The sequence below is a fragment of the Temnothorax nylanderi genome, unplaced genomic scaffold (assembly GCF_030848795.1).
Source record: "Temnothorax nylanderi isolate EJ_2023f unplaced genomic scaffold, tnyl_v1.0 TNYL_tig0010_pilon, whole genome shotgun sequence".
Taxonomy (NCBI): domain Eukaryota; kingdom Metazoa; phylum Arthropoda; class Insecta; order Hymenoptera; family Formicidae; genus Temnothorax; species Temnothorax nylanderi.
The window spans coordinates 1,844,390-1,871,980 of NW_027249072.1; the positions used below are offsets into that span (position 1 = coordinate 1,844,390).

Genomic DNA, 27,591 nt, shown 5'->3' on the forward strand with positions numbered 1-27,591 from the left:
GCGGCCACTGAGAGCGAAATGAATAACAGGGAAAAATACGTATGTACAAAGTCGTCGCGTTTCGACCCCGCGGAGAAACTTTTCGATGACGCTCAGCTGCCCGAAAATCGAAGCTTTCATTAAAAAGTTACTGGGAACTAGCCCGGGTATACCGCGCTCGCGCGGACGAAATTAATTTGTTTCTTGCCGCAATGCGAGCGATATTATGGGAACACTGCCGCGAACCGAAGTCATTCCGCAGTTGCGAGACCCCGATTAATAAAAAGCGCTTGCAGATCCCTCATATCGACGAATCGATAACCGCGTTTGATTTGCATTAATCATGGCGAGGTAATATACGATTCTGGCCGTAAATTAAGTACATCGGGTTAGATGAACGGGTTACCAACTAGAGTGAACGTCTTTTTGCCGAATATACGAGAACGTAAGTCAAAAGTTATAATTCTGGAATAATTCTCCCTCTTCGCTTAAGAACAAACGTTGCTACAATTGACGTAATTTAAAATTATGGAAACTTATTACATTTATCTTCGAGCAAACCTTCAAGACTGAGGATGCAAACCTTTCATTTGTAAAAAAAAAAAGGGTGGATTCTTCTTTGACAATAAGAACAAACAGCATTTCGAGTAATGTCAACTATGTTCATAAATCAGAAATGGACATATCTTAAAAGACTTTCGCAGATCTATATTCTACATAGATTCTACTCGCATAAAACAAAGTTTTAAACAGGATTCGTCAGTGTTACTAATCTCAAATAAAATTTCTGAATTCGTTATAACCATCCTCTCGAAGAATTTTAACACGAATATGCAAATGCCTCAACATGTGTTCACTTCAAAAGTAACTTCTTCTTGTTGCAAGGGCAAACCTCCGGTGTAACTGACCGGAATTAAAACTCGCTAACCTGCAACGCGCTGATCCCCAAAGGGCTGCACCGCGAAGCGGAATTCTTTACGCCCCTCGCATGAAAAGTGCCTTTCTCACGGGATAAGATCAAACATCACTGTAGGTCGATTTGAATGAAAATTCGCGGAGAGCCAAGACGTTAATCTTTTAAAACTTTCTGTACGTTTCATGGACCGTTTAAAAATGCGAAAATCTTCATGCAAAAGTGAATGTAATTTTCTTGAAAGGAAGTAAATGTTATCACAATTACAACCGGATTAAAATTCACTAATCGCGTAGCGCAAATAATTGAGGAACTGCCTACAATAATGTAAACCTTTTTTACACATGCATCAAGATATTATAACAAGAGATTTAAAATTTCCGTATTTGCAACAGTAATTCTGACACTGAATTATTCGACATCAGAAAATGTGAAATTTAGATTACTGACAATTAAAATTGTAATAAAGTAAAAGATAAAGAGCGGTACGTTAAATTTACCAGTTTATGCAATAATAAAAAAAATGTTTCTTGTAATAAGATGTGTTATATATTTTAAAAGATAAAAATATAAAATGTATTTATAATCATAAAAAGCAGGTTGATGAAGAAGTCTTACAAAATAACCAAATTCACAAAAAGTCTCAAAATATCCGTATTTAAAAAAATCATTCATATACTTATAAATTTTCTTTATTTTTCACATCATAATTAAAAGATTCGTAAAGCTGTTGCGTTAATTTAAAAAAAACCCGTCCGTCCCGAAATTAACATTTTCTCACGATACCGAGTTTTCGTCGCGATCGATCTGAATGAAAAGATTCGCAAACCTGCAACGACAATCCTGGAGTTTCACACATCTCGAGGGCGATTCGATGATGATGATGCTGTAGCGACGCGTCCGAGAAACATTAATGCCGACATCGTCTGTCCCTTTATTCTCTCTCTCTCTCTCTCTCACCCTTCGTCGAGGACGCACGTGATTCAGCGGATCGAACACGAGTACCGAACACGACCGCACGGACTGAGGGACGCCGGTAAACTGATCGGGTATCCTGATGGTCCTCCTCTGCGGAGGAGACCTCCGGGTACAGGACGAGGCGCGCAAGCTCGCCGCGAGCGCGAGCGCGAGCGGGAGATCGCGGGAAAGCAAGTTTGGAGAAAGCGAGAGGGAAGAAGTCAGAGGAGGGCGGGCCTGATTTAATCGCAAAGGCAGCAGGACACTCCGGCGCGGGGGTGCGTCGCTTCAAAGGATAAAAAGCTCTGGTAATTTGCACTGGGCCGCGAGCCCAGGATGAACGAAGAAAGCATTCCGCACGTTTCTACAAGACAGCCTAGAAACACACAAATGCCAATGCGCCATGTTGAGAGACAGTCGATGAAGCGTAACGTTAATGTCAATATAATATTTAATAATATTAGATTTTTAAATATATACTCTATAAATACTAAGATGCACATACATACAATCTATGGATAACTTAAAAGTTAATTTACTACAAAATTAAATTTTGAACCAAATTTTTAAACCAATTTAAAAAGTAGATCTATATTCAGATTTAATAATTACAAAATTAATTTTGAGTGAAAAGTGTCAAAGCTTACATCAACATCGTATGACATTTAGCTTACTAACTGAGAATCCGAGATTGATTTAAGAGGCAAATCGTTATATGTCAGAAACATTTAACCATGCATTAATATTTCGTATCAATCAATTCGAATCGATATTAATATTTGGATCGAAATATTACAATCCTATATTTTGTATCGAAAAAGGGTATGAATAGCTCTATATTATTATGGTGTCGTTAGCATTTTAAACCGTAGCTTTTGGATCCGAACGCATTATCGACTTTGTATTTCGCCCTTGGCCGTTCGTGCCACGTCGCTGTTATCGAGATCTTTTGAGGTTCCGAAAAAGTTTGTACGTCGTTTTGTTGATCGATGAGCGCGCGGCGGCTTTTATATTCGGAGGCAAAAGACGCGGCCGTTGATATTAACTTCACGAGGAACTTTTTAATTTTTGTTCGATTGATATCGCTGTGCGCTCTCGTACAGTTTGTTGAAAGGTGAATAAAAGATAAAATGAGTAATGATGCCACGGTGAATGCAACAGTGAAAATATTCTGACAACAAAGGCCTAAAATAAAAATCCTAACAAAATCTAAAATACTAAACAGCAAATTATAATCGTCGTGTATCTAAAAATGTAATAGATATTTAAAAGATTTGACAAGTTAGGGTATTTTTTACAGGTCTTGTGTTATTCGAAAGAGCGTATTATAAAAGCGTGTGTTCACTTTTACAATAATTCACTTCAAAATTTCACTAATTTAGGGATTCGTTGTTTAAAGATTAGGAAATGAGAAAGAACTTTTTCAGTTAAGGAGTCAGCAATGATGAGAAGTTTCGGAAGCTCTTCGGCCTGTGACAATTGAGGAATTACTTTAGTGTGCTATTATGCTGCTCGATGTCTTCGCGAGAAATGATTTAACTTTATCCTGTAGCATGAGTTTGTCTATGCAATAGCTTATTTATAGCTTGCAGATATATATATATATATATATATATATATATATATATATTTATAATCCTTTCCTTGTAATAGTTAAAAACGATATTTTTATTTAGAACAATGTCTGGTCATTATTTTAATAATTCCATCATGAACAATTAAAAGAATATCAAGTTGATTTATGTCTGGCCAAAAATCGATTGAGACTTGATATAACCAAAGTTGGTTATATCAACCAACTTGAATTTTAAATTGTCCGTTTTAAGGTAAAATCTATTCGATAAATTTAGCAGACAAGATTTTATGGTAAATGTCAAAATTAATTGCGATCTCATCGATTTCAATGACCTTATGACATATATTGTCAAGGACATGGCTCTGACTAACTTGCAAAAAGCTTTAGCCGTCGCTCGTTGTTTATTAAAATCAATTGTTATGAACAAAAAAGTTTAAGAAATATAATAGTTTGTGTCAGTGCTAAGGGAAGTAATTTGCTATGTGTGTATAGACAGTACACATTAGGCTATACACATATCAGTGAATTACTTCCGTTAACATTGACACAAACTGTTATATTTCTCAGTTACATTTGTTAATAACTTTGTAATAAACAACGAGAGACGCCAACAGACTAGATGTCGCCCTTAATCTTGACATTTACCCATACATACACACACATACGCACACACAATTTTTTAGATTAATCCTTTACAGAAATTTAATGAGACATTGAAGGATCGATTTCGAAGAATCTAGATTTATTACACCGTTCAATACAAAATGCACAAGAACGAGAATAATCATTTCTCGTAATTTTTTGGATGCTGCGAATACGATCCTGTTTATGAAAATCGATCACTTTTTAACTCTAATCGACACAAGAAATTCTTTTTAAAGGCTAAAGGTCTTAATAACATACTTAGTTTTGATTGTAATAAAACTTTTCCAATACGTCACATATCGTATAATTATAATACCAAAATATATTATTGTAGTTATAACGCCAAAATACACTAAAATAGCTCTTTTTACAACTTTAATTGCAAATTTCTCAAACTTGTGACCTGATAAAGTAATTTGATAAACGGGACTATATTCAGAGTCTAATAAACTACGAAAAACGATTATTCTCGATCTAAAAAAAAGTATTTTTTCCTTGAACACCGTTATTAATACAATCACAACAAGAATAGCAGAATATCTTGTATAAAAAGCGTCACTGCAAGGTTGCAGTGTCAAAGTGTTATTTAAAAAATATTTCATACCAGTATTTTCTTGACACGAAACGTCATTCGCGTTCTCGCACGTTCTCGATTTACCCATTGATTTTGCGATTCAAATAATTTCAACATCTATAATCAATAACGGTGCCGCGTGATCGCACGCATTCTCCGTTTATTTGATCGAGACAATAGCCCATGACCAATCTAAGAAATAAACTGGATCGCGAGGAACAAAAGTAGATACAGGGAACGAAGGTCGAAGTACGATAATTGAATCGACCTTTATCGCTATGATGCTGAGAGCATTGTTCTCCGGTATCTTCTATTGGATAGTGAGATTTGGTGCGTTTCCATGATTACCGTCACGGTAGAGCAAAGGTATCAAAGGCATCCTCGTTCGAGGGGATGCGACGACAACGGCGTTTTACATTTCCTCCTGAGCATTGCACGTACATTTGTGATGCTCGTTGAATTTATGACTACTTTACGACAAGCCTTCGTAGAATACGTCGGCTCCGATGGGAAATCGCTATTCACTGATTTCATTTCAGTCATAGCTGATGAACAAAATAGCGTATCTTGGTACTTAGAAATACGTCAAGACATACAGATGAATATTATTGCGAGGGACATTATTCACGAAAACGTCAAGTACATGTGCGTTACATTAAAGAAAAGATCTCAGTGATGACTTATATTGATCTGCATATGGATGTGAGAAAATCGCAAATGTTAAGAAATAAAACTAAGAATCTTATAATTTCGATAGAAAGATCCATATACTTACCGCCCGTTCTACCATCCCCCTTTTTGCCGAGATCGAAATTAACTCCACTATTATTTAAAGGCGTTCGACAGGATAACGTACGTGATCTATAAAAAAAAGCGTGAACTCGCGTTTGCTGGGGAAAATCGCCTCGCCTTGGCTCGTGGGATCGAGTATAGATCGGACGACGGGTTAAGTGAAAAATGAGTTCATGGCAGGAGGATAAGAAGAGAAGGAGAGAGACTAAATGAAAAATGAAACAAAGCCAAATTGGCTCGTCCCGAAAATCTACGGGCGGTGCAAAGAAACAAGAAGAGGACTCATCTCAAAGAGCCGTGCGCTACCTTGACGGTATCCCATCCGGTTCAGGCGAAGTCCGGAACAAGTTTTGGACATGGTATCTTCATGTTCCTTCGAGAAACTCTGATTATCCAAAAAGTCGTAATCGCGTTAGCGCGTCAGCTAAGGACCGTGTCGTGTTGCTTTTTGAGAATTAATAGATAGTCGCGCTTTCAAAGATATATCTCTTTCGAAAGTGAGAAGAGTATAGGAGAGGCGAATCTACTCCTTAAGGATACATCTTATAAAGAAGCAGCTACGTTCCTGAAAAAGCTCCATAATTATCGCACGATCTTACGAAAACCGGGAAAAATCGCTACTGGAACAACTTGATTTTCCCTAATGATTATCCTTAAAACGCGATAAGATTTTTATTCTAAGAAAATGTGCAAGCGTTGGTCTGCTTTTATCACGCTAATAATGCAGTGAATTCGATATTGCTGAGAACAATGCACGGAAAGAACAGTTTTGCTGAAGTATCTAAAAATTTAGCTAGATACAGATCTGAATATGCTATTGTTGGACGATCAAAATAATTATGTAGAACACTCAAACTGATTGCTAAAATGTCGAAATTTTTTACAGCATCATCATCATCATACTTCATCAGTGACTTACTATAAATATTTTGATGGTGCAACAAAATTATTTTCAGATCTGTATCTAGTTAAATTTTTAGATACTTCAAAACCATTCTTTCCACGTTTTCGTTTCATTTTGTATAATCAATTCTTGTGTATTCCAAAATTCGCCTTTGGTGGAATATGATTTTTTACTTTTACTTTTACGCCCTTGTTTACTTGTATGTTAAATCACTTTCAATCTCAGGGGAATACATAAATATATTTGCCATTGGAAAGGATTAAATGGCTTTCAATTTTACTTGGTAATATTTCGCCGGAGACTTCGGAAAATTATAACTTTGCGGTGATAATTACGGCAAATAACGGCAAATTATGATTGTGTCGCAGTCATAAATTGCTAATAAACCATACGAATTTGGTATTAATAATCTCTCTCGAGTACGATGATGAGTGAATCGGTTGATTATTTTGGTATTTTGCAATTAATAAATAATAGCTGTTTATAGTCGCACATTTCATCTATTATAGGAAACGACGTCTCTGCAAATCGCTATTGGTATATGCATATACTATTATTACAAAATATGCTTTCGCGTATTATCGTATCTATGCGAACGATTTAAGTTATTACGTGCAATGCCTGACATTTTCTGATGCACTGGAATTCTTTATTATATACACAGCTAACACAGCAACAGGCTACAAGAAGATAGACAAAATAAAATATATTAAGTTTTAAATATATGGGACGCGTAAAAAATGAAATAAATTAAAACTATTAAAAATTATTGTTTTAGTATTATAATAGTTTCAATAATAGGACACTATTTAAAGAAGAAAAATATAATTATTCTCTAATTTGTTATTTATTTGCTGCAGCTATAAAGTGCATATTATATTATTGTATTATTACACTATCATTAAGTGCATATCATTATTGTATAACGAAATGTGATCATATGTATTATATAATAACTGGATACACTACTATAATGTCAACTAAAATCTTTTACGCGCTTTAACCATGTATCACTTAGCATTATTCTTGGATATTGAATTTCCAAAGCTATAAAAGGTTTTAAAAGAAAAAAAAGATAGAAGTTAATTAATTCAAATTTTTTGTCGTTTATTGTACGTTTAATTCATCAATTTATCATCAGAGTTGATCCATTACTAAATCAAGTTATACAAAATGCTGCAAGAATAGCATTTCATTATATAGGAAGACATTCGTATAGAAAATATTTAAATAAATGATTTTGATGATTAAATCAGAATTTATATAATATATTTTTATGTAGAGTTTTATTAAAATTTTATTTAGATAAAAAGAGAGATAAACAAGATAATTGCAGAAATATCTTTTTTCAACTCAAAGTTATTTTTTTTTTACAAAAATTTGATTTTTTTCCATTTTTTGAATTTTTTATGGTTTTTTAATTTTTTATTTCGAATATCTTTGCAAGGAAAAGAGACAGAGAGAAAGAGAGAGTCGTAAATTGAGATTCTCTTGAAGTTTGCATAAAATTAAATGCGGGATAAAATTTTGTTGAAGTTTAATTCGCGGAAATCCTTTATCCAAAAGTTTATCCAAGCATTTAAAACACTACACTGTTAAAATATACTTGGATACTTATTTAAGACGTCCCGGTGTTGTTCTTTTCTATGATTTTATACATTATAAAAAGTAAAAGAGAATTAAAGAAAGTATTAAATTACAAGATACAATATATACAAATATTGTATCGTCATTGTCCAGTTAAGGAGAGCAACTTTCTTTGAGAATACTTGACGAAAATCATGATGCGATAAGAGAAATCCTTGTCAATGGATCTTGCAAAGCAGCAGCGAGAATTACTTTTTGGTGGATCACGAGAATAATGGGTTTGCATGTCATTAGACGAGTTAGATACTAGCGGCAACCTAATTAACTTGTCTCGATACTGTGGCATGTTTCGTTCGCCGCTATTGTTTCGTGTGTGTAATTATCCGAATGCGCAGTGTGCTTGTTCTGTGTATCGCTGGATCGCGAATTAATTCCGGAATATCGTTAAAGGGTGAGTTTTGCAATAATAAAATAACAAAATATATGATCCAACGATCGCATTGATATTTTCCAATTTATTTCCCTATCTGTTGATTTATGCAAATATCTCTTGATTCGTATTTATGTATAATTAAGGTATCATATTTTGTTCTACTTTTTCTTCTTTTTTGATGGACTGTTAGGAAAAAATATTATATTACTTCACAGTAGTATAAGAGGCATAACTTATACAATCTCGCAGTAACGTGTAAGAAATATTTAAATATTTACACAATAATATGTTTCCATCAGTACAGATTGAAATAAATAAGAAAAGAGCAGAGAGAGAAAGAGAGCGCACGAAGAAGTGTTAAAATTTGTAGAATACAACTTCTTATTTTTTCTCTTGCAGCTTTTTTTTAAGTATATTTTTATGCAACTGACTACGTGATTTTTTTAAATTAAAGACTATAACGCAAATAATGGTAATCAATATATAAATGCGTCTAACAAATCCACAAATGTAAACGTCGCTTTTCATATGACGTTGATATTTTGTCTTTCGATTCCGGATGACGCACAGGTATGAAACAGAGAGAATTGGCAGTAAATTAAATTATCATCCTCCTGATACTGGGTCGCTGGTAGATAGTAATAGCCGCGGATAAATTACGAAGCTACGATCGCGGCACTGGATTATGTGATTATGCAAAACGTACCGCGCGATATCGGAAAATACGCGACGAAATTCTCCATATGCTTCTTCTTCGCGTCAGAAATATTTTACTAGCAATTTACATTTTGTTCGAACGTATATTATTTATTGCTACATTTACATACTCTTAAATCTACATAAATTATATGATCATCATTTACTGTGAACTTTACTGTATCGGCACTAGAATTCAAAGTTTGGTTACCAAGATATATAATCTTCAAACTTGGCGTTTAATCGAATTTGCACAATCGAGAGATTAATAAAAAATATAACCGCGTATGTATAGAATTATTCGCAGGATAATATTTTCGATGCAATTGAAAAATATATTCCGATAATACGCCGTATTGTAACAAATATTTGTTAAAATAAAATCTGAAGATTTGTCACGGCACAGTAACAAAGAACAATTATTTACAGAAGCGCGAGAAGAAAAAAATCGATTGTAGAAGAATAGTATCACTTGAAAATAGTTGGAGATCGTGTCTCTGTGGATAGATTCGTTAATATTTTCCGTTCTTCCTCTCGCCGTGGCATTGTTCGACGCGGAATGCACCGCGATGAATTAATCGTCGGTAAACGGCGCGAAAAAAAAAAGGCGATGGAACGGAACCCGTAGAAACCGCGCGCGCGGCGCGGTCGATTTGACACGCCTCGAGACGAAACTCCATTTGTTCCCATTTCGAGTTCGCGCGTATAGCGATACGTATGTAGTACAATGCTTCAAAACTGCGGACTATAGCAATTACTGGCAGCGAGAGCGCGTCTATGCAGCCTCGTCGCAACGAGTTAAGCGACACCGACCTCGCTGTAAAGTTTCTTTGATGTTACCCCGAATAACTTCCGTGTACATGTACATGCATCATGTTCTGTTCTGTGTACGCGTGTGGATTCGGATCTGCCGGGATGGAAGGGTGAAAAGGGGGTGGATATACGCTGTCCGCGCGCCCACGGAAATTCGCAAAGCACGACCGCGAGAGGCAAATGGGAAAGCCCTAAGAAAAATGCACTCGACGAGATCGGAAACGAAGAGACTTGTCTCGCTTGTTCTACAATGCATTTGGTCTCGGTGTTCTTGATGCGAATTCAATACCTGTGGAACAAGAACAACCATTGCCGTGAGTTCCGAGTGAAGTTCGGAGTAGCCACAGGAAAAAAAACATTGTAGTAAAGACAGATAAGTGAGATTGAAGGGTAAATCGGATTAAAGCCACGAACTCGTGCGATTCAAGAGAAGTGGCGATTAGACGTTGAAATAATTCTTTGCAACTAAAAGAATATATTACTCCGAGATAAAATTCGCAATTGAGGGATGAATCAAGTTTCATACAAAAAATTTGCTGAGATTCGAGTAAATTTTCGGTATAAAACTTGATTCAACCTTCATGAGCTTATATCATGTAAGAAATTCTTCCTTTTATCTTATAGTTGTAGGATATTGGTTGTTCTCGCGTTCCAGAGTATCGAATTAATCTTTTGGCCTTTGAATTTATTCTTGCATAATATTACGAAATTACGTCTCGCGCGTTTGACTTTTATATAATTTTGCTACAAAAGCGTAGCTACAAACTGAGAAAATTAATACCACTACTTCGCGCATGCTCCTTCCTTAACGTGACAAGATTTTAATTAGTTTATATAACAATGGGATATTAAATTGTCGCGAGTAAATGTGGATTCTCGAGACAGATAATTAAGCTGTTTTTTTTATTTATGCACAAAGGAGTAACACACTTCCTAAAAACGCAATTGTGGAATTTAGCGTTGATATACATACTTTTAATTAACAATGTTTTAAAATATTATATAAAAGTTTGTTTTTCTGGAAGGATTTTTTTCTGTAGTATTATTTCTCCGTTAAAAATTTCGGTTTCGGAAGACATGTGGTTTCGAGATTTGAAATAAAATGTTCTGCGTAATAAATATAATGCATTATAATATACTATAATGTACGCGTGTGAATTAAATTACATTATTTTAATAAGCGAATAGCGTCTACGGAAATAAAGTGACAAAAATGTAGATATTAAATTATGGGACGAAAATATGTGTAGTATGCGTCTCATTATTCTCGTCGTCGAACACGGTATTAAAACGAGGGAGGTTGCCGAATACGCGCGTAAAAAAAAAAGTTTCCCTTCGCCAAGAAACGAAAATCACTGTCGCCATCAATATTCGTGAATTTTTCTTTCACCGATGGAATTAAATCTTGATCAGACTGATTAGCGGAATGTCACGATGCGGAATTACGAGTTTTGTACTGCCGAACACATGCGTTTCGTGGACGCCGGCGATTTCATGGGTCGCGCAGCTGACACGTGGGTCCACGTGCCGACGCTCGCCGGTATTTACGGAGGGACGTTTTTTTCAATGTATTTTACGACACTTTCGGACGGGCAAACGGGCGGACATGGCAAATGACGAAAAATGACGATAATTCGGCGCGGCACGGGCGCGGGCGTGCGAAAACCGTTGTCAACGCTTCCTCTCGGAGATAGCGGCGAAAAAAGTGAGCGGAAAAAAAATCGCGAGATAGACACGCGCGAAATCGAAGGAAAAGTGTTACCACTCGCGGACGATTTCGCGTGATGGACGTGTCCGAGAGCTTTGTTTCGTTGCTAGCCGCGAAATCGAGTTTCGGTGCATTCGAGCGCTCGTTCGATTCCTACGTTCTTCCTGCATATAATGACGAAACAGATTAAATCACGGGCGATCGTGATAAAACCCAGCGAGATAAAAAAAGATAATAATAACACAATAAATAAGTAACGTTACTTTTCCTCTTATTTATGATATCATAAATATGAATATTAATAATTCTTCTATTATAATATTTCATCCATATAACACGATTGTTGATTTTTAAATCAAACTTATTTGATTTTTCGTGAAAAACTGTCCTCAAGGAGAAATTACAATTCTGTTAAGAGAGATAATAGTAGAGATTCACCGACGTCAATCTTGCTTAGGCAGCTATTAGTCAGACAAGCTTCATTAGCAGGAATAATTAATGATTCCGTCATCTCGGTGCAAGGATAATAAAGCGTCTTTCTTTGATGTGCATGTATAATCCAAGGAGAAAAAAAAAACAGCTTTAATGCTCCAGCGCTGTGCCTTATCCGCGACACTCCTGTCATTGATTATAGACTTCGACAGAAATGGAGAAAATTTACTCAATCACGGTTATCGATTAATCGTCGTCAATGGAGCCGCCAATTCGAACATGAAACTCATCTAACTGTGCTCATGGATTAAAGAGTCTTCCCTTTCGGAAAAGAGACTTACTATTACGGCAGTCCCACTCGTTCTTTTCCTCCAACATCAATGAAGTTTGTATCTGGCGCACGTGGCGCGTGTGTATCCAGGTTGAGTTAGTGACGGGCGGGCTGTCGCCAGTATGTGCCAGCTGTTTCACTACTAGCCGTCCTCCCTGCGTCCCTCCTTCGCGACGCCGTCATCCTCGGTTCTCGGTCACCACCGCCGACGCCGCCTACCTCCGGCCGATCTGAGCTTTAACAATCTTGTACGAACGCCGAGGGACCGGGAACCTTTGCTCGTGCGCCGCAGCTGTGACGCCGTTCGGCATATCATCGAAATATTATCTTGGCAAATTTTAAGTCTAACCCCAAAGCCCTCTCCCCTTTTCACGCTACATTTTTGGCATTCCGTTCTTCGACTTGCTGTCTGCTTTCTGTCTGGCCGCGTGTCTGATGCATGGAGACCCTCGTGACTCATTTTCAATTATAAAATTATGATGTGATATATTTTATGAAAATATGATTTGAAGAAAATATAATCCTTCTACACAATAAAATTTCGATTCTTTTTGAACGCATGTAAAGAGACAAAGGGAGAGACAAAAGGAGAGATTAAAATAATTTTCCGTTCCATTTTAGTTATATTTGTTTGATTTCCTTTTAATTATTTGTGTTTCCGTTACATAGAAAATGATGCAGAGTCGCATCAATACTTTGTTGCGACAAGCGATATTTTCAATTGTGAAATACTCAGGATAAAGTAGTCAAAAAGTTCAGTAGTTCATACGCTCCGTTTTATACACAATTTAAATTGAACTTCAAATGTCGATTCTGTCTGCTTTGAATATCACAATTAAAAAATGCGAATAAATGCCTCTCGAAGAGCAAAATATCACTACACATAAGTAGTTAAAACAGATTTTATCTTAAATAAACTTTTCTTATTTACTTTTATTTACTTTAATAGTAATTTAATCTAAAATTTAATTTAAGACTTATATTTTATATATTATTTATATCATAAAAATTGAAAATTAACAAAAATTATGAAGAAAAATTATATTTGTGAACAATCTTTTGTTGAGTAAAATTTAATTAAACTTAATACAAGGTCTGAGGCATTCGATATATATTTTCATAATTTCCATACGAATTTTTATAAAACGCATTATGCCTTCGTATAACGGCAGGTATTCTCTGATGAAAAGTTTGGCTTTTTCCATTTTCTTACATTATAAAACTTTAAAAATAAACGTCGAAAACTTTTTAATCGAAAAATCGTGACATTTTGCTCGTGTTAACGCACGAATCAAATATATGTATATTCGAGTTGTCAAAACTGACTTTATTATTGATATGTCAAAACAAGGCAAAAATATCGATTGTCTCGATAGCTATAGTCGAAGTTTGTTGAAACACACGGCGCTCACGAAGTATCGCGTCTTATTTTTCTCGTTAAGTATAGAACAGATGCAACAAGGCCCGAGGAAATAATACCTAATGATAGTAATTAAACGGCTCCTTTGGAAGCGGCAACGCGTAATTATAACGGCCGATATTACACAATCAGGACGATATAAAAACTTCACCTCCTTTATCTGCAATGTACCCTGCCTCTCCCTCACCGGCAACTTTCCCCTTTAAACTTTATCTTTATTACACGGCGGATGCGACCGATTGTGCAATAAAGTCCCCTTTTCTGCTCTCATAATTTACTTGCAATATAACGTTTCTGCAAGCAAACAGTGTTAAAAATTTTGGAAATTTTATTTGTTGGCTAACACATGATTTTTCGCTTTGCTTACTGTTTCATCAATCGATATAGAAAATTGAAAGTTGTGTTAAATAACTGATTGAAAATGTAATTTATTTTCGTATTAAACATCTTTCCCTTATATAGAATATTTAAGAAAATGCAAATAAACTTTCTTAAAAAACTTTCGCAATAAAATACGTAGGAAAGGAACCAATATAAATATATATCATTTAATATAATTTTTCTGCTTTTTACCTTTTCATTTATCGTTCATATTGAAATGCCATTATTACCCATAATACACGGATTATAATGTACTGAAAATCTTTTTTTAATAACTGTCTGCTCTCCAGACATCCCTTTTTCTCTCTTCTTACTCTCTCGCGTTCTATGTCCGTTCGCTCTCGCCTATTACTTATACTGCCGTGAGGAATTCGCCGGGATCCAGGACTGGCTCTTTGTCGTCTCGCGCGCTTAATTTCGGGGATTCGTTTTATTACGAACGCGGCGCGCCGTTGTATACGGGCGCGCGCCGAGTCGTCGTACTCGGCGTAGCGACACCATCGTTTCGGGGTTTACGACAATTTTCGGTACACCCCTTTAAACGGGGAGGCAAATGGCCGTAATAAGCTCGCGGAGTAGCTCGGACACTGCGGTTTGCATAAGAGCCACCGGCAGCGTCGGGGTGAGTTAAGGGACATCCCCGGGACTCCGAGGATTTGAGCCGATGTGTAAGAAAGGGCTGCTTCGCCTAATTAACAAACTGCCGGTGCACGCGACACTAGATGCGTTAGGTACTAATGCACCACGACTGTAAACGCGGAGAACGATATGAATTGCGTATTACGTAGTCTGTTGCCGTTACGAGCTGCGAGGCAAGGTGCAGGTAGGTGCGGGGATTGATTGCAAGACGACGCGATAATTCTACCTTTTATCATATATTGCAAGAAGAGACAAAATTAAACCCACCGCGAGGTAAAGCCCTTCTGCAAAATATTGGAATTTCAAAATGGTTTTGTAATGCGCGGAATAAGTTTGATGAACATCGTTGTAATGAAGGGAAATGTCACTTCGACTCACCGTGTTCTTAAAGCTAGAACTACATCTATCCTAATGTTCACCGTAAGCGATCGTAACGCTCGTCGTAATTCGTAATAGCTATCGTAAGCTCGTCGTATGAGTTGATTCAGCTTGAACTCTTAACGATTACGACGCTTGTCTGGCGTTACAACATAACTTAACCCGTCAGCTTTCTCGACGTGCGAAGAAAATTGTGTTTATAGTTATATTAGCATAGATATACGGTTCACGACGGCTTCATTGCTTACGACCACGATCAAAGCATTCGGCAATTATAGCCTCCTTTTCGAGCGTACGGTATTCAATTATTAAGCGAGATTTACATTCGGACGTGAGCACTGCTTAAGGAGGTTTATTCACGGATTAACGGCAGAACGAAAATATCGGGTTACGACAAATGTTTACATGCAGCACGCTCCACCGGTGGGTATGTAAATCCCGTGTTACCGACTACAGCTCTCGGCGCCAGCAATATTACGATCTCAATCTCAACGAGATCTTCCGGTTTTATGGCCCGCTACTCCCCGTATCCATACACGCGGACGGGATATCGATTGTAATAGCACACGCGAAGGATACACGGAATCCTGAGTGCAATTACGCTATTTATCGTTTCATCGCGATTATTGCCTCATAATCCGACTCCCAATCGTTTTCCCCAGTGATCTCGATAGTTTCCAATTTATCCAGCTTTTGGAGAGAACAAACTTTCGCGAATTTGGATTTTTTGAACAGAAATACTGTTTTCCGCATGCTGACCCGTTTGCTAGAAATTAGATAGAAATTAATTAGGATCTGCGCGAAGTGGAAGATAAATTGGGGTGTCTCAGGATAGGACAACGGAGGACGAGATGGCAGTCATCGCAGAAAATCAAAGATATCTTTTGGGACAATCGCCGCGCTTTTTATAAAATCTTTAATGAGTGGCTAACAATGAATGTGGCCATCGTACCGAAGCAAACCTAAACTGTCCATTTATGTATATATATATCTCACGGATTGCTGCCGTTTCACGTTTCGTTAACCATCGATATCCGATGCTTTTAATTGGAGTATCGCGTGTCAATCAATTAATGGCGTCGTAATTCTCCATTCTCACTAATGATTTATTCACCACCGATTCCCTATGGCTCGTTTTTTTTATCCGTCGCCCATAAAATTACCATCAAGTTTTTAATACGCGATCCAAGATATGTGTGTACTTAAATAAAGTGTTCTCCGATAAAATGTCGGTTTTTTGTTCAAATGTCCTAATTAGAAAATATAATCCGAGTGCCATATAGTTAATGTGAAGTTAAAAATAAATTATTTCTTTATTGTATTATATAAAAAAATGTTATGTATAAATATAAATGCATTATTATCATTAATTTTTAACCAGAACAATGCTTTTCAAAACATCGCATTTAAAATTTAGTTTCTGTAACATTTTTTTAGAGATTTTTTTAAAATTGTCTTGTATTTATTATTATTGCAAAAGATTAATTATATATTAATTTTGGCTGGTGGAAATATGTATGTATCCTAGATATGGAAAGGTTGTGTTTTTATACAGAAAAAATAGAAATCAAAGAGAGCAACGATAGAATTTACTGACAGATCATTTTCTTGACAGTTTCTCTTTGAATATTATTTTAATGACGGTTTCCTTTTACTAGCAGATAATATCGCTCCCACGCGAGAAACTGTTTTATGCGCAAGATTGTTCGTGATACTTATATTGTTAGCGAAATTTCTATGTATGTATAACATCGACTATGAGAACGAAATAAATGTATAGAAATATCAAAATACGTAAAACACTATGAAAATGTAATTAACAGTGTCACTAGTAAACTGACTGTGTACCTTAAATAATGATGAAAATTTCTCACTTTTAACTTTGAATATAATTACATAAATACAAGTTCTTCAAATAATAGCATAGAAAGTTCGTGATTCATGGAAGAATATAATTATAGCAGTAAGTATTTTATTGATTTTATTATTTCTAGATATTTTGAGCATACCAGTTAATATATGTATAGAGGTTCTATAACATTCTCTTTAACTTCAATTAAATTATTAGGACAAAATGTATAGAAAATCTAATTTAGAATAATATCCTGAAAAAGAGAGATATCCTGAATCGCTTAAGGAAGATTTTTGCTGTTCGAAAAACATGTGGAGATTTTTGATCTTGTCTCATATAATAGAAACGGGATAGCTAGATCCTAACTTTTTATTCGTCGCCCATCACAAACCATGTCGAGGGGCTCCTCGTCGCGTATTGCGGTCATCGCGATCACTGCGAAAAAATCTAAACAATAGCCGCGTCGCTCTCTAAAGCGAAGAGGGTGGAAACAATGGCTATATATAATATATATCTAATATATATACATATATATGTATACGGTCATGGAACACTTCGCTATTGCGCCCCGCGGCGATAAGCCGTCATAATCGCCCGTGTCCGTTCGCACTATACAGTGTAACATACACGCGTTTTTTGCACCCGTGTGCATGAGCGCATACATGTACAAAAACGCTGCGTTTTATATAAAATATAAATAGCGCACACGCAGTCTGTGCCAGTCGCGCGGTACAGCCAGCGGTGCGCGTCGAAATAATACTTCGCGACGCTGTAAATGTTTACCGTTGAGATACGACCAAGTGTCGCAGCGCCGACGACGCGGCACACTTTTCAAACTGTTCGCCTTTTTTTTTAACAACGGGGAAAAAGAATGAACGGGAGAAAGCTGTTCTCTCGTTCAGTTTTACGTCCAGATCACTTCAATGCCTCGAAAAAGTTGGGAGCAATAGGGGAAGAAGAGAATCCCAAGGAGAAGGAGTTGCATTCCTTCTCCGTTGGGATAAACAAGAAATGTTGAAAATGTGATAGAAGACTATCAATGAGCGAGTTCCGCTTTTCCGCGAAATAATGCAGTATCCTTGCTACACTGTAGCAAGGATACTGTAACTGGCAGAAGCTAAGAATTATACTTCGCCTAAGAATCACTACGGTCAAGTAGTCGCCAAATATTTTACGTTCGTCCCCGGTCTTTGGAAAATAGTTGCTTCGCACAATGACGTTCAATTACCCTTGCGTAGGCAGAAATCTTCTACGTTCCGTGTTCGCGTTGCGCAACGATCGACTTCTATAGCGCGGAATTTTCGTTGGACTGAATATACCGGGTTCCATTAGAACGGATACTTTTAATACCGCTATTGAGATCTGTTTGCCGATGACAATGCGGACCGCGGTCTGGGAGCCGACTGTGAAGAGGCAGCGGGATGTGTCGGTGAGGGATGGAACGGGACCGGCGGTCGCGGGAGGGAGGTTATAGAGGAAAGAGGGACGAGGTAGGCGAAGAGGGTAGAGGGTGGGCGAAATGGAGGATGAGGAAGCAAGAGCAGAAGAAGGCGGAGGAGGAGGAGGAGGAGGAGGAGGAGAAGGAGGAGGAGGGCTGGCTGCCGAGAGACGCGCCACGGCACAATGGGGAAAATTAATCGCTGAAATCTGGGTACAATGTAAAAGAGTCGCGAGGTTGGGGTTGACTGGGGGTTTATGAAAAAAGGTATGACTCCCCGGCGCAGCCATAAGTCAGCGATTTCCTCTGGTACATTGAGCCGGCGCCCGCGGCCGAGCGAGCGCGGCCAACTATCTTACGAGTTCTTATATACCGGGGAGGCGGCTGCCGCCAGCGCCGGTGTAAGCCGCAGGACGTGTCGCGTATGTCATTTCGACCGACCGACCGCGGCGTTATCTCCAGACCGTTCTTCGGTTGCGTTCAAAAAATTAGGGGAAACATTACCGGTTATCGGGGCCGGGTTCGGCTCCGCTCGGGAGGAAGAACTGATTCCGGCTCTCGCCGTTATTTCTCGCTCGAGCACGACTCCCACATCCGCCTGTTTCCGCCCCGCGATGTCTCTCTTACGCGATTGCGGATAAATTCCGCGTTGCCTTCCTGAGCTCACGTTACATCCAGCCGATTTTAAGCACGTAGTCAGCAATATGTACGTGGAATCAGATTACATCACGTAATGGTTGCGTTAATATTGACATTATTATCGTCATTAAAAATATATATTAATCGGAAAATAAAACTAGCGTGTGAGAAAATTAGAAAAATCTTGAAAATTCGCATCTATCGCTATTTGCATTAATTTTAAAGTTGATTCGTTACGTATAATTATTTCCACATGCAATATTTCTGACAGATTGTATATATAAAAGATCCATCAGGGATTATATATCATACGGAATTACTCGTGGAAAATATATTTTATAGATATGACATAATTCAATGCATTAAAAAATGCATCAGGTAAATGTAACGGCAGCAAATCGGAATCTTTTCGTTGCAACTTACGCGCTATGCACTTTGAAAAGCTTTTTCCCCGGGAAGTTGTTAAATATTCACTTGACTGTGATAAACCTTAAGCTACCTTAAGAAGTCCTCCGGGGCCCATTACTTCTGCTTTACCACGCCTCACAGAAACGAAAGTTCCTTGTTATTGGAAGCATGTAAGCTATCCGATACACTCGACCCCGCGGCTTCGCTGTGCAGTAACTTCATTACAGTAATAGTTAAAAATTTTCAAGACCTGCCTCGTTACGGAACTTTTCGTTTTACTTGGGAGAATTTAAGTAATCGCCGCCACCCGCGGCTCGTAACGCTTTAAATATATTCTATTTTTCATGGAGGCTACGCGATAATGCGGTAATAAACAGATCAGTGATTCCCTAAAGTACATGAATATGACGTAACTCGAAATTTATGGAGAGGATATTTTGTACGTTCTAGAATATTTCATCCTCCTCTAACAGCCTCCTAAAACATCTCTCCGTTCTTCACTAACTAATCACAGCCGCAAGAAATTATTATCGGAAATCCGTCGATCTTCATCCAACAGGAGAGATATGTTTTCTAAATCACGATATATAAATTTTGTTGCTTGTTCCGTCCTCGATGCGAAACAAATCCTGTCGGAACACTGCGAGCATCGTATCAAACGTTAACCCGATTCCTCGGTGTCGTAAAACCGTGAACGACACGCGCCGTTCCAAAACGGAAACTGCTTTCGTTTTAGGATATGAGGGCTACATATTTTTGTGATATCAAGAATAATCGTTCTCTCTTTCTCTCTCTCCCCTCCTCCTCTTTTCTTTTTTATTCTAAATAAAAGATCACAATATATATCTTTAATTCCTACAGTCAAACCTTAGAATTATATTTATGCATAACATTATGCAAAAATATAATGCAAAAATAATAAATGATTTAAATATCAGCCAATATAAATATAAAATAATATAAAATAATTAACGAAAGAATGTAAGGTAAATGTACCAATGCCGGGACAATTAAGCCCTATGTCTGGACACCTTTATCATTTTAGTTTTTAAATAAATATAACGCAAATTTTAAAATTAAAGATAAAAATATAATACAAGAAAAATATTAACTTTGATTCTTTGATTTTAATTCGTGTTATAACTTATTTAAGGACTAAAATGATAAAAATGTCCAGACATATAGGAACGTGTCCAGGCATTGGTACGTTTACCTTAATTGTCTCTTTTGATATTTTTAGAAATACATGTATATAGAACGTAAAATTTCAAAAATGGTTTTCCGAAGGATACGAATCTTACAAAATATGTCATATATATCTCCTATATATCTCGATACATAGGTATATACGTAAATTCAATAATTAAGAAACTGCCATCTTCGGATCGGCCGTATTATCCGGCTTATTCCTTTCTTCTACCGTCTCAGGTCGACCTTGTTATCCGTGATTAACTCTCTTTGCTTCGACGCTGTTCGCTATATATTTAATTAATCACATCCTAATATTAATTAAACGAAGAATCTCGCGGGCTATAATCATCCGAAATTGAAATATATCGCTGATTAAATTTATATAGTATAAAAGTTCACATATATAGATTGTAATATAAACTGAATAGATATGAGAGCGAATTTAAGAAGAAGACGTGGAAGCGTATGCTGTTATCTGTCTCTTTTGAAAAAAAAAAATGAAAAGAAACAAAAAGAAATTGATATCAGAATTTGCACTCTCTTTCTAAAAAAATGATTTGAATCCACCTATTGGTCGAGTCAGCTATAATTTTTATTTGATACAATAATATCAATTTTTTAACATAATAATCTCTTTTTTTAAATAGGAATAAATTGCAAAAAGGAAATGTAGCAGGACAAAAAATTAAAAAAAACTTTTAAGAGTAACTCATTTATGATTGCTAAACACAATTAATTTTTCTAAAATATATATTTGCAAGTCATGCATTTTGTCATTTTATCTGACAAACGGAGATAATGGCATTCAGTATCCGATACACCATACACGTGACAATTATTAAAACAGAGTCAGCGTCACTTAACACGATCGTCATTTATCGTAGTTTAACGGAATTATAATGATCATCCCCATACACATGCGTGACACCGACGTGTTGCATTCATCAATATCAGAACAGAATTACGGCGAAAATTGCAGATATAGACAAAATTGCCGGAAGGATGTTCGATGTGATTTTACAAAGTCTGTATATTATTAAAATGTAAAAACAGAAATAAGAAAAAATTAAATCTTCTTGACAGTAAAAATATAGAAATAAATTAATAACAATATATGTCTATATCTTTGATTGCTTTCGGCGTAATGCTATATGCAATTCTATTTTCTTATCTTTTGTGTATTTATGATTATATGAGATATATTTATCTAACGTATTTATCTAATTTTTGTCAAATAGAATAACATTATCATTATTTATCAAGAAAGAAAAATCTGATTTTATCTTGTTAGGATTAATATCGTATTTTTCGTCCTGTCCGCGGATCAAGAAACCCACATTCAAGAAACGCAATTCACTATGTTACACCGTGTTACATACACTTAGGTACCTGTCCGCATTAGTGCGTCGATGCATGCGTATTTGTAATGAGCGGCACCTCGGTTTTAGTTGCTGACATCACTTCATAAATCAACGTGCAGCAAAAACACCAGGAGCTGGTCAAGAAAAGCCGCAAAACAATATTCATGTCGCAACGTAACTCGCGTCGCATCGACGTAACCGAGTAAATAATTCCAACGGAGAGATGTGGCCGACATCAGTGATAATAACATAAATACTCATCAATCGTCTTTTAATTGCTTCTGACGTAATGTTATATGCTATTCTATTTCCTATTTCTCCCCATCCTTTGTGCGCTCATGATTATTTAGTGGCTGTGCATTATATATTACTGTTGACTGATTGTGATCATTCTCTGAATATCACACGTATGAGAATATCAAACGCCACATTGAAAATCAATCACATTGTTCTGTTCAAATTATTAAGATAGATAGGATACATATAAGATAACACAGATATTTTAGAGCACTAATAATAAGAATAATGGCTATAATACCTATATATGGATAATCTCGGACGGCCTATTTTTCCAACTTATTCCAACTTATGAGAGATTCTTATTGAGAAGTAATTTTATTTTTCAACTTAAAGCATTTACATAAATATTTAGGACGCATTTAATGCACATTGATATTTTTACGCTAAACAAAAACAAAATGAGATTTATTACGATATTTTCAGCAAAGCAGATTAATTACTGCGATCGCTTCATTTGAAGATTTAAAAGGAAAACAAAAAATAGAGTTTATACCAATATTTAATCGACATTTTAAGTATACTTTAAATATACAATCGCAATATATATATATTGATATTCTTCTTATTTTTCACGATTTTAATATATAATTACGTCGATATTTTAAATGTTTATTTTGAATTAGTTACACACAAATTAACGCGTTTGTACATTTTTAATTGTTATTAATATCATAGGTTTTTATTTTCAGTTATTATTTAAATTTTGTTTTAAAAGTATATTAACTAACTAACGAATATGTTAACTAACATATTCAGAACAAAATTTTATCTTGAAACACGGATGATTCAGTAGTTATTATTTGAGAGATCAATTGACATTCTGTTCAGATAAAAGATACGAGAACGATTATTCATGTAAAATCTACGTTGTTATATAAAAGATTCTAGATATCCACGCGAAAAGATAAGCGAAGCTTCGCGATGTAAACCAACAATAAAAAAAAATACACAAATTATTATTTATGCGATGAATAAATCAATGGGCAACATTCGCAATACGCGAGATTTCTGTAATACATTCGATGCAACGCGAGTCATTCATATAGTTATTATTGTTTTACACGATAATATATACAGTTTGAAAAACATTGAGCATTTTACGTGATTTTGATGATATCTGAAACAAACCGAACTATCGATCGCAATAATCGATCGATCATATAAAGTCTAACGTTCGTTTTAGTTCCTAAGGCTGTACCTTTTAAGACATTATGTTTATTCTAAACCTTAAAATAATCCCGAAAAACGACGATTGTCACGTTCGGTGAAGGATAACTGGTCTAACAATTTGGTCAAATCAAGATCCCTCCACCGGATGGCACGTCCATAAGTTACCAACTTATAAGAAGAATGATCTTCAAAATGGAGAGCAAGTGGAAATATCCTTCTATTAAACCCTATAAGACTAATTTGTAAAAGAAAGTTAAGCAATCTATCGAACACCAACGGCCCCCATTGCAGGAAGGAACGAATTTCCCAGATTTTCCGGATTGATCCTGATAGGGGGGCATTTCACCAGCTAGAATCGACGATAGTCATCGTTTCTCGTATAATTATAATGCAAATTTATAATTCATATCATTGCATATTGCAATTTGCCTGTATATTTTCAATATTTAACTATTCTTCCATTACTAAAATACATCGTTTTTAAATAAATGATTAATTAACTAAAGATAAAGATCAAGATTGTCGATATTAAAATTAACGAGTAACAAGAAAAAGTGGAATTAGAAAGTTGAACGCGGTTGTGCGTGAGTAAGTTTTATAATATTTAATTAATGGTACATCGTTTTTATTAAAAAAGAAATAAAAACATGGATAATATAATTCGTAGTAAAAAATGGCTACAAACGAGTATATTTAATAAAACGATTTAATAATTAATCATGTTCTGAACTGGCAAGATTCGCTCGGAAATAGCTTTGGAAGAAAAATAAAAAATTAAAGACTGAAATATATTTGATTGTCATCATTTATTAATCTAAATTTTTATCTTTTTTTTATCTTTTATTTCTTTTCTTTTTTATCTTTTTATATTATATATTTTTTTATTTAATAAATAGTCATATCCATGTCCATTTCACTGCTCCATTTCACTGCTATCATTTATCAGTAAAATACAATCAATACTAATATACTAGTATTAATAAGAGAATATTTATTGAGGAGAATAAAATTTTCTCTTAATATACTAATCATTTTCGTGATTCAATTTAAAAATTGTATTATTCATGTCTGCTTTTTGCCGAAACAACGATATTTCCAGAAATCCCGGGATTCAAGAAGACTCGAATTTAATTCCGGCAACTATAGAATCTGCAATTTTCAACGGGGCACCAAACCGACGAGAAACAATCCTCCACATTGAAGATCGTTATGACTATTTACTAGTACGGATGCTTTCGTTAACGTCCACCTGACACGAGGGACAGAGATAAGGCCCATTTGTTGAGTCAGCGATTGTGCCTAAGAACGTGGAAACAACGCGATATTCTTTTGCAATGGACTTTAAACATTTATCGCGAAAAGTAGATTAGGAAATAGTTCGGCGGACATCAGACACGGCGCAAAATTTAGAAGTACGTTTAATCAAAAGCAATATATAGTATTTCATAATTTTTGATTTCCATAACCGATAATACAAAATTTACAATTTTGCAATTATTTTGTCGAATGTATAATTCGCGATGTTAAAAATATCTACGTCAAATTTTACAAGCGAGAAGCTAATATTCGATCATCGGTTTAGTATCGAGTTTTTATACTGTTATTTAAAACATTTCTATATTAAAAACTATAAAGATGATGATAATTTTAAAATTCGAGATCGGATCTCTAGATAATATACACTAACCTACAGTCGCGATCATGCGAGATTAGAGAAATGTATTTGGGATTTTTTCATTTATGACCAATTGAGATTCAATTCGAAACGGTATCTTTCCGTTTCTGATTACATGCGATCGCACATGTGTGCAATGATATTGTAAGTTTACTTCGGTAAGGTACCACATTACCGTCCATCTGTTTATCTTCATTTTTTATTTATCCAGCCAAATTAAATTTATCTTTTGTTACTCTTGATCAATATCCTTCATTCCAGCTATATAGTCAGAGATTGACACGAAGGAGAAATACTCCTGCTGACTAATTATCGCCGACAATTCAGCGTAAAACTTTTACGCTTCTGTATAATTCGCAAAACAGAATTGCGCCGCGAAGGGACCATTATGTTAATTAACTTAATTAATTAAAAAATTTGCAGTAATGTATATTTAGAATATGAATTAATTTCACGTTTATTCTTGATATGCGTGCTCAATATACTTTTAACAATATTGAAAAAATACATCCAATCAGATATAGGTATATTCAAATTTGAAAAAGAACTTGATATTAAACGCATTCTATTTCGAAGATGCAATTATGTTTCACGGATATTAAGAATTTTATATTAAATTTAACAATATATTAAAAACAATATAAACGTATGTGAAATTTTAATATAGAAATAAATGAATGAAAATTATAGAATTCGAGACTCATATATATGTGTACTTTCATCGATTTGAATGATCATTACTGTCTTACAATTTTATTATTATTATAATATTCGTTGTTGAATCTCAAAAACATACCAAGTGAGAAATTCAAAATAAATGATATAAGATTAGGGAGGGATAATTTCCCGTACAATTAGTCTCAATAAAAATATTTCTTTGTATTTTATTTGTAAATTATTAAAATTATCTTTTATATAACTCTCGAAACTAACGTACTATACGCCGATGAACCGACTGCGTCGCTGGGGTTTTACTGGACCCTTCCATCTCGCCGAAGTCGTACTCAAGAGAAGGAAGTTATCATTGGTGAAAAGCTATGTAATTATAGGTACCTACATTAAAAATGTTTATTAGATTTTACTGAAGAAATGATTGCAATTTCGTTATCAATGGTGTAGATTTACTGGATGCTGGCCAATTGAAACTCGCAATGTCTCTTAACATGCACTTCTCCCATTCTATTTTAGACGCAGTAAAGCTAGTTCATCATATTAGTAGTTGTTCAATTGAATGAGTAGGGTATTACGTAGGATATTAAGGTTATCACGTAGGCGAGCAAGAGAGCCGTATATTCAATTCAACGATTTTGACAGAGGTCGTATTATTGGCATGAGAGATTGTAAGTGTACTTCTTCAAAAGCGTAACTCGACTCTCTCTTGGTATTATGTCTTTTTATAAACAGTAGTGTATTTTAGTTTATACATTTCCAGGCAACGAATTTATATGATATTACATTTATATTATTGTTAATATACTACAGATATACGATATCTACATGCATCATATACAACTGTTATCTAAATATAAAATAAAGATTATTTTGTGACTCACCGATCAGGATATGTAACAACAGAATTGTTAACTTTCATCTTTTTCTCTTCTTAATTCCTTTTCTTTTTTCTTTTAATAAGGGATCGTTGCACTCACATATACATTTGCGGAAACAGCGGGTAATCACACGATCACGCGCGAATATTAAAATATAACTTATATTACATTTTACACATCACTTCCAAAATCAATCCCGTTTTTGGAGAAATAATGCGAAGCTATACGGAGCAGTTTGTAGTGGTACCGCATTGGTTGAGTGGCGGCATACAAATGGTAGCGCGATCTTGTGTACGCATCAGCACGCTGTGCGCCGCACAAATACGAGTAAACGCCAAGGCCGCACACGTCAATCGAATAGTCATTTTCATGAAATATTTAACACATTATAACGGAATAAACGAATATTTTCTTCTCCTTTTCGAAATAATTTTGATAAATGGACATGTAGTACTGGGTTCATGAATTTGATTTTGTGATTTACTGTATTCAGAAATAATCATTGTGAAATAATAATGTTTGACAAAAAGTGTGTAATAATATTTTAACCAAATCTGAAGATAATTTCCCTTTCAATAAATCTATATATATGAAACATTATGTACTTATACATTTATAATATTCACAGATTAATTGTATCAAATTAAAATAAAAGTTAATTTGACATCGAGATACGATATGCAAGTGCGGAATTTTAAATCTTATAATCGTTTGCCATACGAAAATATAAGATCCAACAGACTTAAAAATTATTTATTAAATTGTATTGCACTTCAAGACCTGTTTTAACTGAATTCTTCAACAGAAATGCGATTATTAGGACGACATGAACGTCATGAACTATAACTT

At 35.4% G+C, this 27,591-nt stretch overlaps 1 protein-coding gene across 5 annotated transcripts in view; it reads right to left on the reverse strand.

Moving 5' to 3' along the window:
• Positions 1 to 27,010, reverse strand: part of LOC139787562 (lachesin) — a 96,025-nt gene extending 69,015 nt beyond the window's left edge. For 2 of the 5 annotated variants that reach the window (XM_071726743.1, XM_071726742.1), the window contains exon 1: positions 26,746 to 27,010. In XM_071726743.1, the coding sequence (XP_071582844.1) occupies positions 26,746 to 26,783 (38 nt within the window). In that variant the 5' untranslated portion in view covers positions 26,784 to 27,010. Of the gene's footprint in view, positions 1 to 1,721; positions 1,916 to 12,350; positions 12,633 to 26,745 lie in introns of those variants that run through there. The other 3 variants (XM_071726746.1, XM_071726745.1, XM_071726744.1) reach the window with 3 other exon arrangements.
• Between the last annotated feature and the right edge of the window lie 581 nt (positions 27,011 to 27,591).